At 39.9% G+C, this 16,775-nt stretch overlaps 1 protein-coding gene across 1 annotated transcript; it reads left to right on the top strand.

Moving 5' to 3' along the window:
• The first annotated feature begins 2,108 nt into the window (after positions 1-2,108).
• On the top strand, positions 2,109-6,569 carry LOC129179873 (zinc finger protein 3 homolog). The gene is made up of 2 exons (XM_054773672.1): positions 2,109-2,368; positions 3,840-6,569. The coding sequence occupies exons 1-2, from the start codon at positions 2,179-2,181 to the stop codon at positions 4,700-4,702; spliced, it is 1,053 nt and encodes a 350-aa protein (XP_054629647.1). The 5' UTR covers positions 2,109-2,178; the 3' UTR covers positions 4,703-6,569.
• Positions 6,570-16,775: the final 10,206 nt, after the last annotated feature.

The following is a 16,775-nucleotide window of genomic DNA, read 5'->3' as shown; positions in this document are numbered from 1 at the left end:
TGTACATTCATAATATAGTGACATATATATTAACAATATATATATTGTTACAGATGACTGAGATTGGATTATATGTAATACAGTCGCCACATTGTTTTCTAATGTTTTTGTACATTCAGAGCTCCGTGATGTCTTCAAAGGACAGCAAGTCTCGCAAACGAGGAAGGGGTCGGGAACCTTTTTGTCTAAGAGAGCCATTAAAGCCACATATTTTAAAATGTATTTCCGTGAGAGCCATATCATATTTTTAAACACTGAATACAACTAAATGTGTGGATTTTTAAGCAAGACCAACAATTTTAAAATTGAATTTGTTCTTTTTAATAACATTGTTATACTGAAGCTAACCAATAATAAATAAAATACTGACCATTACTGCGACTTATTGTGCTGCATGGTTTTGTGCCGTACTCCGTATATTGCTTTCACCATCTTCTTCGTGAAAAGGCTTTACTCTGCAGGATTATCTAGCTGACTATTTGATGAAAGGAGGAAAGTTTACCTCTTGACCTCTCAATGACCCGGGTAGGCTCCAGTAATAATCAAGTTTTGGTGTCTTACCTGGAAAATATCAGGACAGCTAGCATTGGCTCTGGCCACTCGCTTTGCGGTAGAAAATGGATGGATGGATTAAAATGCATGAGAAAGTGTTATACTGTATTTGGAACGTTATTTTGACCACTGATTTCTGTCATGTTTTACTTTAAAATGTCAGCAAAAAAAACTCAATAAATATTATTGTGTTAGAAAAAATCTCAGAGCCAGATGCAGTCATCAAAAGAGCCATCTTTGGCTCCCCAGCCATAGGTTTCTTACCCTTGTCTTAGACAATAAGGAGGAACTTCACACCAATCAGAAAAAAATGACCAGCAAGATGATGCCTTCAGTGATGGAAGCTGCAATAATAAAGACCGCATTCTGGATTCAACCACTACATTTGGACAGTACTTCTCCTCCATGTTTATGACATCTAGTGACGCATACAAAAACAGTCTTTCGAAGATGCACTTCCAACATGCACATTAGAAAGTGTGTTCGGTCCAATTTTGGAACAGAACTCGAGGTGCGGCCCATCTGTCTCTCATTTTCTGCACTTGTTTTGTCCATTGTTGTCTTAAAACTTCCTCTTCTGGAAAAGAAAACTATCTTACAGTATGACTCGGACACTGTGAACATCCAGCAGCATTACGTTTTGGCATGAGTATTATTTTTATTAAAAATATAGTGAACCAAGTCGACGATCTACCTCGAGAAGCGTTTGTTTACTCTGCTTTAACTGAGAGGTGTTAGCCCGATGATGTCACTTCCAGAAATGAGGCTGAGCCGCCGGTGCCATGAACTATAAATGTAATCTTTGCGAAATTACAGTCCGCTTTCAAAAATCGAACGATATAGAACAGGGGTCACAAACATGATGCCCGCGGGCTTTTCATTCAGGTTTTCAGTTAATAATGTGAGAACACTAAAAAGAAATGCATTCTGAAATACAACATGTGAGTTGCGGATACCAGCGTTTTGTTAATGTTCTGGTAAAATAAGAGTATTCTGTTTGTTTGGGTTGAAATAAGCTATGAAAATAAATGCTATAAAAATGAGTAGCTCTTGGCCATTTTCACTTTGTAAAAGTAGCTCTCACAAGAAAAACCGTTGGGAGACCTCTGTTGTAGAAAATAATTACAAACAATTTAACATATTACTCAAAGTTGATGAATCATGTCAGGGACCCTTTAATACTCTTTGTACAAAAAGACATTCCTACTTAAATTTAATTAGCTGAGATTGTGAATGGTTAGTTGAGAAATGAATAATTTGGCTACAATAATATACATAAGTGAACGCTGTACTAAGTTATATACTACAGAGCGATTCCAAATATTTTCTATACATTTTGTTTCTAAATCAGTGTGGTTTTAATGACAGTAACACTCAGGAACACAGTATTTCATGTATGTGGTGACCCATTTAACGTAAAAAAAGTCCCCATAATTAATATAAAACACATTCATATTTTCTGCTAAATAAGACGTTTTACACAGGAGTTGGGCGAGGGATGCAAAGCGGAACTATTTATTGATTCTACAACCTCGTCGGACCCAAGCAGCGTAACATCAACCGGAAGTGTAATAATTGCTGTGCCGTTAGTCTTGTAGCCGCATAAGCTTTCGCAGTTTAATTGCGATGGCAGTTGCACAGCCTACAATGTCTAAGTTCCAATACCTAAGGACGTTTGTCAACGACCGACTGACTGCTGCCGCTGAAGAAATATTTGGTGTCTTTGAGAAAACCATCGTCGCCTACGAAGAGGAAATGAATCGTCAGTTAAGACTTCTCGATGTCGTCTGCAAACCTGTTAATTCACAGAGAACAGGTTTGTAACGTCGACTATACAAACAAATAATAGTAAAAGTGTACAGTTGGATTAAGATACTATTGAAAGTAGCTTTATTTCACATATTAAAGCGATAGTGTCTGAAAAAAGTGGCTACTGTTTGGGCAACTCGCTACACTCAGTATACAGTATTCTATATAGCTAATATTAGAATATATTTTTTTCGTGACTTATTTGTCCCCTAAAACTTGAAAATGATGTATTATTTCTTACAGGTCTATTTGTAATACAGAAGAGACACTATTTCTGTCATTATTTTATTACAGAAATCCATCCATTCATTTTCTATGCTGCTTAATCCTCACTAGGGTCACGGGGGTATGCTGGAGCCTATCCCAGCTGACTTTGGGTGAGAGGAGGGGTACACACTGGACTGGTTGCCAGCCAATCCTAGAGCACATAAAGACTCACATTCATACCTATGGACAATTTAATGTCACCAATTAACCTAAAATGCATGTTTTTGGAATTTGGGAGGAAACCGGAGTACCCGGAGAGAACCCACGCACGCACGGGGAGACATGCAAACTCCACACAGAGATGCCCAACGGAGATTGGAACCAAGATCTTCCAGATCTCCTGACTGTGTGGCCACCATGCTAATTACATGCTTATTCCAGAGATGTTTAAGTTAATTTTTCACCATTGAAACTTGGATGTTATTTTAGGCGTAATAAAGCATGTTGACTAACTTCTGAGAGGCCTATCTCAATTTGTCTCTTTGGTTATAGTTATTTGTAATACAGTAATTCCTCGTGTGGCACTATTAATTGGGTCCAGACCCGACCGTGATGAATGTATTTCCGGGATGTAGGATTCCTTATTTATAAATGGAATATTTTTGTAGTTGGAGCATAAAAAAAACATTTTACAACCTTCTAAATATGGTTGTAACATTAGTAGAGCGCTCTAGACCTGAAATAACACCCCTATAGTCATCAATATAATAGACGTAATAACAGAAAATGAGCCATTTAAGACATAAATAAGACTTGTGATTGTGTGTGTTGCTGTAAATGGTTTCCAGTGGCAGAGCAGAGTGGCTGGTGGACAGGAAGTGACATCGAGGGTTCAGAGTTTTAGCTTGACGTGGGTTATGGCTGCCACAGTAGTTTTCATTTGGGCTTTTTATTCGGGAAAATTATGCCTATTTTGAGATAATTCAAACCTGCAATAGAAGCCTGTTTTTTCGGCAATCAAGTTTGGTGCTTGTGTCTCACTGAACATTACAGTAACATTACTGCCCCCCAGTGACCAGTGTAGGATACTACATATCATTTACACTGTCTTTGAATGAGTCTTCTAAATGCCTTATGTTTGTATTTCAGTTTATTTAGCCATTTTTTATCCTTGAATATGTTTAATATAGGTTCAAGTAAAATGTGGGATATTTGTAACTTATAATAGGCCGTATTCAACCACTAATAAGATCAACCATTCCTGTGTTCAGGGTCTCCACAACAGAGATTGTGTTCCCAGGAGAGCATATCCAATGTGGAGCAGGGCCTCCAAGAAACCTCACAAATTAAAGTGGAACAAGAGGAACTTCTAGATGAAGAGCATCTTCTCATAAAGCAGGAGGATTACTTCTCAAATGGTGAACCCCTTGGAGTCTGGCCGCTTGTTTTGGGTTGCGAGCAGAATGAAAGTGAAGCCGATAAAGACGCTACATCTCAGAGGTTACAATCAGAATCGGAGAGCGGAGACTTTGGTGCGTCAGGACCAAACCGTGATCATCCAGTGCTATTTCGTGGCTATTATCCAGAAAATAATGAGGATGACATCGCTGACAATATGGCATCTACATCAGCTCGAAGCATTAAGTCAGAACATCATGACTGGGACCTTGAGAGCACAGCCGTTCGTTGTCAGGTCCAGCTTTTTGAGCAGCCTTTCCACTGCAGCACCTTTCATACAGACTCAGACGTGTACACCCAAGTAGACATGACTGCCCTCTCTACCGAGAAACCTTTCATTTGCAACATTTGCGGAAAGGGATTTGGTTTTAAACGTTACCTGGCGCAACACATGATCACCCACTCCACCGAGAAGCCGTACGCCTGCAGCAGATGTCGGAAGACCTTCCGACGTCAGCAAGCTTTGCAGATTCACATGAGGTGTCACACGGGCGAGAAGCCGTATTTCTGTAAAACATGCGGGAAGAGATTCTGTCAGAGTTCCGCACTCAGAGTTCATTTAAGAGTCCACACGGGGGAGAAACCGTACCACTGCAGCATGTGTGGGACTGAATTTCGTAGCCTGCCGGTGTTAAGAAACCACATCAAGAGGAGCCACGAAGCCAAGATGCTGTAGGTGTCCTCATGTCAGTCCCTCAAGGATTTTGCTGGCTCTTTTTGTTATTGTTGCGGCCTAAAATGATTTCCTAGCAACTTTTTCAAAAAGTTGCAATGTTTTAAGACTTAAAAAAAAAAAATTGCATCCATGATTTTATGAATTTGTTACCAATGTTTTAAATGTTCTTTATAATATTATCCCCATAAAGCACAGGATTTCAAACAGTCTAAAAAAATATGATTTATTTGCTTATTAAACTCAAGTGCAGAGCACAACTTTGAATATTGACAGCGATTTACCGATCCCCAACCCCCATGCCACACAAAAATGTGCTTTATTCAGCCACAACAAATGTTGCATGTTATGTGTCTAGACTGTTGAGGTTTGGTTTGTAATTGTTTTTATTATTTTTGTTCAAATAAACTACCTCAGTAATGAATGGTTTCTTCCAACATGTGGTCACTGGCACACGTGGTTTAAATTGTTGGTAGGAATGTTTGATATTGGCTTTTTTGCTGATTACCAATATGCCGATATTGTCCACCTCTAAATTTCAACCGATACCGATATGTGTAACATCACATATCTTTCTTGAGTGAAATTGTTCTAAAGTAACAATACTCTTAAATGAGTACAGTTGTTTTGTTGGCTATGCCACCCATCTCTGAGTAGATAAACCATGTTTTACATATTTTATATAAGACAGATAATACATTTGTGTTCCTTGTCACTTGGTTTGTTATTTTTGGAAAGATTTAATGTATTTTTACTTGAAGAGTATTGTTTAAAATACATGAATTTGCTCATTATTACTATTTTGATTGATAACTTTTATGTTCTTATTTTAGATTCTCTTTTTATTGCATTAAAACTACTTAATGGGAACAATAAAAGTTCTTATCTTAGCCATTTGAGAAGAGCAAATACATTATTTTTGGTGCCTAAGTGTTTCCCAAGTGTATGAGTGTGTGTGTGAATGTTTTAACGAGAGGCATTATGTTAAGTTTCTTTGTAGAAAGGCGCTTTTTGAAAGTAAGTACATGTATTTGTATTCACTTACAGTGCAGCCTTGCCACATCCAATATGGCGACGACGTTGACGTAAGGCTCAGCGATCCATGCTTCGTCTACGTGTATGGTTTTGACAACAGCACTTCCTGTTCCCCAGCGTGCTTTGCTGTACTGTTTTTGTAAATGTCTGCTAAATTACACATTTAGAGCTCACATAACTTGATTATTTAGCATTATTCGTTGGTAGTGTCTTGTCTGTTGTTATCCACTTATTACGTTTCTGTGTGATATTTTTTTTTTTGAGGTCTTTCTGAGTAAGAACGCTATGTGGAGTGATGACGCCCCCTTCCCACAATTTTTACGGACCTCGCAATTTCGGTTTGATGTCTGACATTACCCTGCCTGCCAAATAGTTACTGATTCCTCCCAGCTTTGTGAGCATCACAGTACTAAGAGATGTTTCAATGTTGTTCTTCTTCATGTTGCAATTTGTCGGCTTACAATGAAACCTTCATTCCTTCATTGATCAAATGTATTATTATTTAACACTTTAAATACGCTATCACACATTATGCTGTTGTGGATTACTTAAACAATTATAGCCTGTGATAATCCAGTGTTTTCAATATTTTGTAGCAAAAATGTAGACACACAGCTGTCTGTTAAGTCCCACATTTGATAGTCCATGTCAGACCACAAACCAAGCGTGAAGTCAAAGGAATTGTCTGTAGACCTCCAAACTCCACACATGTTCCAACGGAGACTCAAACCCTTGATCTCCTGACTGTGAGCACAACATGCTAACTACGAGGCCACCGAGCGGCCTGATATAGCACTAATAATTAATTACATTTTTAGAATATGGTGAGGGCCAGTAAAACAACAAGCAGGCAACACTTTGGGCAGCCTTGTACAGAATTGTGAACACGCAACAGCGGTATAGAAAATGGGTGGTTGGATAGAATCCAAAAATGGCCAACTCCATCATGGGCATTTAATCATCAACATTATTTTGTTTTTTTATACTGTATTTGTCATACTATACAGTACAGGCCAAAGGTTTGGACACACACAATACAACCCCATTAAAAAGGCATGAAATTCCACTAAGTGACCCTGACAAGGCACACCTGTGAAGTGAAAACCATTTCAGGTCATTGAGAGAACACCAAGGGTTTGCAGCACTATAAAAAAAAAAAAGACATCAAATATATGTCTAAAATATAAGACATATTTAGAGTTATTTCACACTTTTTACACATAAGTACATAATTAATGTTCATTTGTAGTTTTGAGAATCTACAATGTAAATAGTCATGAAAATAAAGAAAAGGCGTTGAATGAGAAGGTGTGTCCAAACATTTGGCCTGTACTGTGCATATTTTGTAGCGGCATCTGAATGTAATTTTGAGTTTTCTTTTGGGTTGTGTGTTTGTGTGTTTCAAAGCTGGTTTGTAAGACTCGGGGAGCAACAAAACACATCTTTCTTCTGCTTTCCTATCCCAATCAGCCACATTTGCTCTAATTAATAACGTCCTAAAAGGTAAACCAAAAGTAGGACTCTCTCTCCAGGAAGTTACTAACCCAAGTTCACCTGTTGGGAGCTGCAGAGCTCATAGAGGACACCAATACATCTTTACACTCAAGATGTTCCCAAGTGGAAGTAGCACAGTTCATTATGGGGAGTTTTAGGAGTGCACGTTCCCTGTGACCTCACCAGCCATTTTTAGGGCCTCAACTGAAGAATCCAAGCACTAATTGTCACACAGTCACATACTAGGAGAATAAAATGACACCGTTTAAAAAAGGTCTTATGCAAATGTCCGTCCCCTCATGGTTCCACTATATAACCACCTCAATGACACTATCCAGTTGGACGCAAGGGCCAAAAACACACACATATTAAAAAGATTAAAAAGAGTCTGTTTATTTCATTGAAATTACATAAAAGCTTAGACGGATTTAAATGAAAACCAGAGCTGGTCTGAGAAATCCATCATGGGTTTTCCCCAAGCTTTCCCCATTCCCCATTTCCCTAGATTAGCATTGGTTGGCAAACATGCCAAATCACAACCATATCCACTCGTGTGCCCTCAAAGTGTCGCACTCAGCCAACCCTGTCATTTCTAAATGTTTATCACCGCCAGTCAACGAAAGGAACAAATTGACAGAAAGGTATTGTGCTTTTCTAGGGGATCCTGCTGTTTGGAAACCACAGAATTCATAAAGCCGCTGTGCACTATTATACTTTTATAGCTTTATAAACTCTAATGCTGCCTTGTAATTTGATGGTTGCAAACGTAGCAATTTGTGGACCCCAGTTTTGATTTTGGTTTTCTTTGTTTGCCTTTTTCTTTAAGACCGATGCACGTGTTCAAACCCGAAATTTAGCAGTTGCTTCTTCTAAAATGGTTTGGGTTTATGGCTGAAAAAATGAAATGTGGCGTAGCTGTTTTACAGCCGGAAATGGACCACGCGATGCCAGCTGATTTGTGTAACACATGGAAATGAAAATGATCTGTTCCAGAATCAAACTTTTGCCATCGTGAAACTTTTTTAAAGTATTTTTTTTTTAACCCATAAGAACGCAGGTCCATTTCTTCCAAAAGGAAAATTATGGGGGGTAAACCATACACCATAGAACACATTTATTATGTTTTTTTCTAAAATACTACTAATTAATGTCAAAGATCAGTGATGTTAGATGATAAATGTACTCTTTAAATAACTCAACATGGCTGTTTGTTTGCTTTGAATTGAACAAAATAACATACCGGTATATTCATTAAAAATCATTGCTTATTAAAATTGTTGCTATTGTGACAAACACGTCATGCCAGGCTTTCCGTGGCAGTTTTAAGGCTAAAACCCTGATGTGACTTCTATGTCACGCTGATGTTTTCAGTCTTGTTTTAGAATATTTCATTGAGGAAATATAGTAAGAACTGTTGAATTAGAATATTTGACACCCTGTTAAAGCATTGGAATTGTTAAGTGGGTTTAAAATGACCTATAATGGCAAAAAATATGCTTTTGGAAATTAGTTAGCTCCTTCACATGTGTGACACGCTGCCATTTTGGGAAGCCATATCCTGGGATAGTCACATGACGATTACACGATAACCACTCCAAGATGTTTCATATACATATAAAGATTTAATGTGTTAAAGTCAAGCATAGAGATGTATTGGGCTGATTTTAGGACATTTAGGACATTTAAAGTGCTGATTAGATAATGGGCTGACAATGGGTTAAGTTGCATTTTAACGTTAACTGTCATACAAAGTACTTGTAATACGTCAATCCATCCAGCTGCTTCTCCTCATTAGGGAGCTGGTACACCCTGGACTGGTCGCCAGCCAGTCGCAGGGCACATATAGACAAACAACCATTCACACTCACATTCATACCTATGGACAATTTAGAGTCTCCAATTAACCTAACATGCATGTTTTTGGAATGTGGGAGGAAACCGGAGTACCTGGAGAAAACCCACGCACGTACGGGGAGAACATGCAAACGCCACGCAGAGATGTCCAAGGGAGAATCAAACCCAGGTCATCCCGATCTCCTGACTGTGACTGTGTGGCCAACATGCTAACCACTAGACCACCGTGCGGCCCGTAATACGTCAAATGAAATTAAAATTAGACAAAACAATTTACTGCATTGACCCAAATGCTTTTCCTCCTATGAAAAAGTCTGGCAAAAGTCACGTCGTGTTATGTTTGGGGTCTAGTGATGTATACGTGCAAACCAATAGGTGGCACCTAATGACTTCTCCGCTGAGCTTTTCTTCCTGTCACTCACACCAGAGCTCTAGAGAGATGCAGCCACGACCCACTGGAGTAAAAAAGTGCCTCAAAGGTTGTTGGCAAGTTGGCAAACAACAGTGGAGGAGTTATGCTAATTTTAACATAATGATGATCAACGAAGCTGAGTCATCAAACACCTAAGCAGCTAAGAAATACCGTATAATATCATTTTTATTATAATTTATGTTATTTCACTGGTACTGAAAACATGATACAAAAAAGAGAAATTTCCATAAACAGGCCTTGAAAAAACAGGTCGTCTTCTATTCAGGGTTGTCTTCTTTTCAAGGTCAACACGGTGATGGAAGACACAAAGGGAGATGATTGCGAGTCACTTCACATTATCCCTGAACACAGCTGTGATGCACGAGGGGGGTATGAAACGTTCTAAGCATCGTGTCTAAGAAGCGTTGATGCATGGTCAAACCTAGGATTTTTTTGAAAGTTCAACCTTTTGTAAATATTCCGGCCAAATGTTAAGATTCTAACATGCTTCTTATATTTTTTGCAGATTTTTGAATAAGCAAGGGTCAAGGATTCAGCGAAAAATGGAGAAAACAGAAATTCGTGCAGCGGCTCAGGGTGCTCAGTGGCTGCCATGGCAACAATTCACGATTGCCGATTCGAACTTGTTCCCCGTCCACCTTATTCGCCAGACCTGGCCCCCTCCGACTTCTGTCTTTTCCCCCCAAATGAAAAAAGCCTTGGCTGGTCGCCATTTTGCCTGTGATGATGATGTCATAGCTGCAGTTGAGGGGTTCCTGGAGTCCCAAACAAAAGAGTTCTTCTACAAAAGCGCCTCAGCGCCGTTGGAGTGTTCAGCCCTTGAGGGGGACTATGTTGAAAAATAAATAATCAAAAATCCCTTATCCGTTTTTGTTTTTCTGATGCTAAAAACTTTTCATACACCCTTTGGACATTCAATTGACTTAGTGCGAGCACTGCTTCCCAATGTTGCCATATAATTTCAATTTCCGGTGGTCATCACAATTTTGACAGAAAGTTTGGTAAAGCCTGCTTTTTCTTGCGAGATTTGCCGACATGCGACTTTTGAGGCAAATATTTCCCTGAAATTTTGGTTGGACTTTATAATCTGCAACTTAAGGAGCATTCGGTTTACAAGTCCAATGTATTTTATTTATATTTTTAAATGTACTTACTTACCATTAGCTTGTACTGGGAAGATCTGCAATGCAAGTGGTGGATGTTTGCTGCAAGGTCATCACTTGAATTTACAGTTAGAGAAATGGTTTTGTGTGTGTGTGTGTGTGTGTGTGTGTGTGTGTGTGTGTGTGTGTGTGCGTGGCCGAAGGTTGATGAAGGTTAGCCAGGCCGTATAAAGTTAACGACTCCTCCAGCTCCCTGGATGGATGAAGATAGATGTTCAACTCTCAGCAGCGCAGTTTGAGCTTGAGCAACTCAAATGTGGCAATCATTTAGTTTCCCTGCAGTAAGAATATGTCTCACTGAGGTAATGGCGCCCTTAAAACCTTCATAGTCGCTTTGGCTGCAGAGGGGAGCGGAGAGCGGCGGGGATGGAAGCGTTCGTCAGGCAGCTGTTAACGTGAAATATCGACCACCTTCACAGGAAGAAGGAGGTTCCATTTATGGGTTTAAAACATTTCCATGATTGATTCCGAGACTCTGCAAACTGGATTTGGTGAAGCATTTTTCTCTTTCTTTTGCACCCCCCCCCCAAAAAAAAATATAGGTAAGATTATAAAGCTTTATACATAATTTGATACGATATATATTGTTGCCCCACTATTACATTCATAGTTGTGATTATTCCAGTTCCATTAGGTTATAGAAAGCCCTCTGAATTGTTGTTGAATGCCTTGTATTGATTCAATCTTCAGAACTACAATATCTGAAATACACAGCCCTCACTGTTTAAACTGTTAAAATGAGTTCGAACCTGCGTACCCACTATCTGCCGACAGAGGGCGCTGGTTACCTTCCTAATTGGGTCTGAAGCTCAGCTTCTACTTGTAGTAGTGCAGGAGCCAAGCTTGTCACATATTCAGAATAGGAACGAGTACTTAATGGGGGGAAAATCGTCTAAGATAGGGCTGTTTAAATTATTCTGGGGGCCACGGGATCAGACTTCTTACTTCGCTATTATTCTTGACGTTTTAAAATAGACGCAACATGTTTCTGCTCGTCAAAGATCCTCTACGTGGCAGTAGCGTCCTGCTGTTTTCCAGGATCTACTGTCCTGGAAAACTTACGTCAAAGATCCTCTAGATCCTAGGTTCTAGGTTTTATCTTTGATTGTATGTATTTTTGTACTTCAGATACTGCTTTATTGTGATTGTTAAACTTTCTCCTTCGATTTGGTAATAAATGATTATGCAGATTTAAACCCTAGCCATCATCAGTGGACAAAAAAGTGATGCTCAAATTCAAGCCATTCAAACAGAAGAACGCCAACATCAGACTGGAATAAAAGATATGTAGGATGGTTACTTATCTATTTATCAGTGCTATGTGAAACTTTTTCAAAATATAACTATGCAAAATACACATTTTAACCCAGAATTACTTGAAAATATATTTACCAATTAACCATGCTCAATATTTGTAAACGATATGTTGGATGATTACTTATCTATTAGTGCTCATGTGAAACGTTATCCAAAATGTGACCATGCAAAATACACAATTTTGACCCAAAATTAATATAAAATTAATACCAATTTATTGTGTTCAATATTTCAAGTTAATTAAGATCCAAAGATGTGTGTTTTCAGTGTGCAGGAGTAGGGGGCACATGGCTTCAGGTGAAAAGTCTGAAGGGGTACGCCACTGTCAAAAGTTTGGGAACCACTGCTCTAGATGACAGGAACTATCTGGTGTTTTTAAGGACACACTGCAAAAAACACAACAAATTCTCGATATGGAAGGAGGACTTGGGTGTTTTTAAAAGAAAATACTCCAAAAAACGCTGGTCAAAGATCCTCTGTATGACAGGAGTAGGGTGACCATATTGGGATTGCAGAACGCCTGGCAATGAGATACTAGTAAAGTGACACTTGAAGTGTACTCAGAGATGTGGAAGTATGCCTCCTCTATAGATAGAAAATCACTATATTACAAAACACTATCTACAAACCAAGAATCCAGATTTCAGAATCCAGACGTGTTTCAGTTGTTGTAGTTGTTGTATGTACTTTATTGATCCCACAGCGGGGAAATTTACTTGTTACAGCAGCAAGCAAGCAAGACAAGTAAAGAGAACAGTAAAGTAAAGCACTACAACATGGTTCAGCATGCCAGCATTCAGTATGCCCAAAATATCCCTTTGATAAGTTTCAGTGGTGCAAAAATAACTTTAAAATGTCTGAAAGAGAAATAATGTCTCATCTGTATTAGAAAAATTCCACCGCCCATTTTTTTCCTGCGTCCTGATTGGCTGTAGACCATTGTCAATCAATCTCCTTCATGCCGTCCTGGCATGTCTCATGTGTCATCGCTAGCTTGCTTGCTTGCTGGCTTGTAAATGAATCTTCGGTTCGTCTGCAGCAATATGTTTTAACAAGGATACAAAAACGCTACAGTACAGCGGAAAAGGCGTGGTCACAGTGGCTTTTTTGTGTTGATCATTAGGGTTGATCATTCAAATTCAAACAATGGTTTGAACTTTTTTGAGAGTGTTTAAACAAGAGAGAAATGTGAGAAAAGTGTATAAAGTGTATGATGAGGGGTTTTACAGCCTTAAAACATATTTAATACTGTAATTTTAAAAACTGAAGTTGGCTACTTCACGGATTTCACTTATTGAGGTTTATTTTGTGACCCTATCCCCCGCGATAAACGAGGGAACACTGTCGTAATGCCAGTCAATTTCATTTAATGGCCCAATGAAAAACAATGAAAGCGAGGGCATTTTCATCACTTTTTGGGGAAAAAACCCCAGAATGGACAGGACAGAAAGTGAAAACGGGCCATGAACTGGAAAAAGAGGATGTCTGGCCACCCCTAAACAGAAGCGCCCTGCTGTTGTCAGCGATGCTAGTCAAAGATCCTTTACATGACAAGAGTGTTCTGGCGTTATAAGAAATGTTGGTGACTTCCAGGTTTTGAAGTGAACTCACGGGACACTCATTGATGTGCCGGATCTTCCGTCATCTAAGATGATGGACTGAAACTGAAGCGCTTTCCCTGTGTGTCTTTCCTCACACTGCGGTGGCTCTCCACGACATGCTAACATTTCTATTATTCCTATTGCTTTATTCCTAGTTAAAATTTCAATGGAAGCATCCTTGGTATTTCCGTCCTTACGCTTCTATCAGCTCTGGCCTGTCCCCGGCAGGGAGCGTGAAAACAGCTGTGAGGAAGATGAGCTCGTAAATCTTCCTCAGCTCACGACGGTGTTGCCTCACTGACCCAGTGACTCTACTTCAAAAGAGACCCCCCCTTCCTTTATAAATGAACTTTACTGGGGCAGTTTCAGCTTGGACAGCTGCTTAAACTGCATGAGTGCTGTTTTTTGAACATTGTTACACTTTGCTGCAAATCCCTGTATCTATCTATCTATCTATCTATCTATCTATCTATCTATCTATCTATCTATCTATCTATCTATCTATCTATCTATCTATCTACCTATCTATCTATCTATCTATCTATCTATCTATCTATCTATCTATCTATCTATCTATCTATCTATCTATCTATCTATCTATCTATCTATCCATCCATCCATCCATCCATCCATCCATCCATCCATCCATCCATCCATCTATCTATCTACTGTATCTATCTATCTATCTATCTATCTATCTATCTATCTATCTATCTATCTATCTATCTATCTATCTATCTATCTATCTATCTACTCTATCTATCTATCTATCTATCTACTGTATCTATCTGCGCATGTATCTGCTTAACTCTCCTCCTGCCTCCTCTCCATCTCTTGCTCAGTTGTCTTTCTGTGTCAGAGACTAAGCAAACAGAGTCGTGTGTGCGTTAGTGAGCAACCTTGTAACTTCACATTCTTGAGCGACCGGGAGCTCTCATACGAGCGCAGCTGTGCCTTCATTTGTCCACCCCGTCCAACATTCTACGGATATCTGGCAGGGACTCATGGCCTCTGACCCCCACCCCCTCCATCCCCTGCACCAGGGGGCCTCTGTGAAAAGAGAGCGAGGCAAAGTAGAATGCATTAGACTGTGCTGTATGTCGGATGTACTTTTTAAATTCCAGTTTTGCTGATGGTAATGGTTTGTTTTTTCATGCCAACCAAAGTTACGTTAAAGCGACTGCAGCTCGCTCAAAATGACATCTTTTGAACCAAAAAATATAAGAAAACCACCGCCGGATAGCATATAGTGGTTACAAATGTCTGTTTTTCACAATTACAAATTAAAATGCATTAAAATTCAAGAAGTCTCAGAGAAACAACCGACAATTGGGAATGATTGCCTGATCGTTGGCATTATCAAATCGTGATCATTAGCTGACAAAAAACGAATGTGCGTGGGTGTGTTACGTCTTCCATACTCAAAGCAGGAAGAGGCAGCTGCAGGGACCTGCCGCCTACAGTACTTTTAAAGTACATCACGTGTTTACACTTGCACAGTTCAACATGTCTGAAAAGGAGTAGGAAGAAGCAGAGCTAATTTAATCCTACCCCTTTAGCAATGTTGGAAATCTCAATTCCCATTTCCATCACAAAACTCTACAATTGAAATGTTAACGATCTAGCAGGCACAGATATACAAACTTTTGCTCAAGTTGCCCGTCACTTGTTTCCAGGCAGAATATGTGCAGCGCAGTCATAACTGTTTCATCAACCAATCTAAAAAATGGTGTACCGCATTCTCATAGTCAAGGATTTTATTAGTAAATCTATTCTTTGTAAGACATGCTAGCATACAAGGATATCCTTAAAGTTTTATAATCATTAGACAAACGATCAATGACTTACGGGCATTTCATCCCACCCTTGCCCCCGCACAGACGTTTTCCTTGATGGTGGCCAGGGTTTTCAACCAATCTTGCTCAAATTTTACAGACCTATGCTTGTCAGTCCTGTAAGGGTGGGTACCACAATTTGTGGCGATTCGGACAAGCGTTACAGGGAATTCACATTGAGCTGTGTCGGAAATTTCAATCACAGCACAACCATGTGTTGTATTTGTCAAAAAAATAATAGCACACGGTAGGGATGCATGTTTTGACACATTTTCACCCTTTTGTGTGTACAAGAATACCATCAATGCCAGAGATACCATCTTGAAGCGCGTAGCAAGACTGAAAAAAAGTGGCGATGCAAGGGCGTAAAGAGTGACAGAGAAAATGGAAGTAAAGAAAGTCATTGGACGTGTTGTGGCTGACCCCATGGTGGACAGCCGAAGGAAGCCACCTTCAGCTTGCCCCCGTCCCTTTCCCTTCCCATGTTCATCCTTACCCCCTGCCCCCAGGCCCCTGCGCTCCCTCACCTTGCAGGCGTGAACCGTCAGACACCCGCATATCTCTATCCACATTCCTCCCACCAGCCTGTACCGCCTCCATTACTTTTCCAGTTGTCTCCTCCTGCTTAGTAATCAGGATGTCTCTGTAACTCTGTATGTGTGCGTGCGTGTGTGTGTGTGTGTGTGTGTGTGTGTGTGTGCGCGCATCTGGCCCACATGAGACGTGCAAAGACAACAGACAAGTAATGGGAGAAGTGTGTAGGCGTGTGGGGTTCGTGCACATGCATATGCACGTGCACAGACGACAAAGGCAGCTGGATGTCTTCGTCAGCTAAATCCCATCTGAATGTATTTTTCAGATGAACTTCTTGCCTCCTGAGTAACACTCGCAAAAACCACATCTCCAAGCCTTCTGAATGAGCTTTAGCTGAACATGATCTCAAGGCAGCATGGCGCTTTATGCATGTACGTACCATGAGCTGGAAAGTCATTCAATCATTGATGAATTGCCAGATCCTGCGGTTGGCTGGCGACCGGTCCAGCGTGTACCCTGCCTCTCGCCCGAAGTCAGCTGGGATAGGCTCCAGCATACCCCAGCATAGGAAATAGATGGATGGATAATTGCTAGATCTTCGCTAATTGTCACCAACAATTACCCAGTGACCCCAGCATAAAGACATCGATGGTCATAAATCATCTAATGCCGTATAATTTGTGCGCAGATTTGTGCAAAATGTTGGTCCAATGCCCTCTATGTTTGTTTGTTCAACACGGCATTACAGCAAGCAGCATAACATGCACTCATTATCTTGTGGAATTGCAGTTTTGCACAATAAATGTTCTC

This window comes from Dunckerocampus dactyliophorus, chromosome 4 (genome assembly GCF_027744805.1).
Source record: "Dunckerocampus dactyliophorus isolate RoL2022-P2 chromosome 4, RoL_Ddac_1.1, whole genome shotgun sequence".
NCBI lineage: Eukaryota > Metazoa > Chordata > Actinopteri > Syngnathiformes > Syngnathidae > Dunckerocampus > Dunckerocampus dactyliophorus.
The sequence above is the reverse complement of the archived record's forward strand: the minus strand, read 5'-3'. Positions and strand labels throughout refer to the sequence as shown.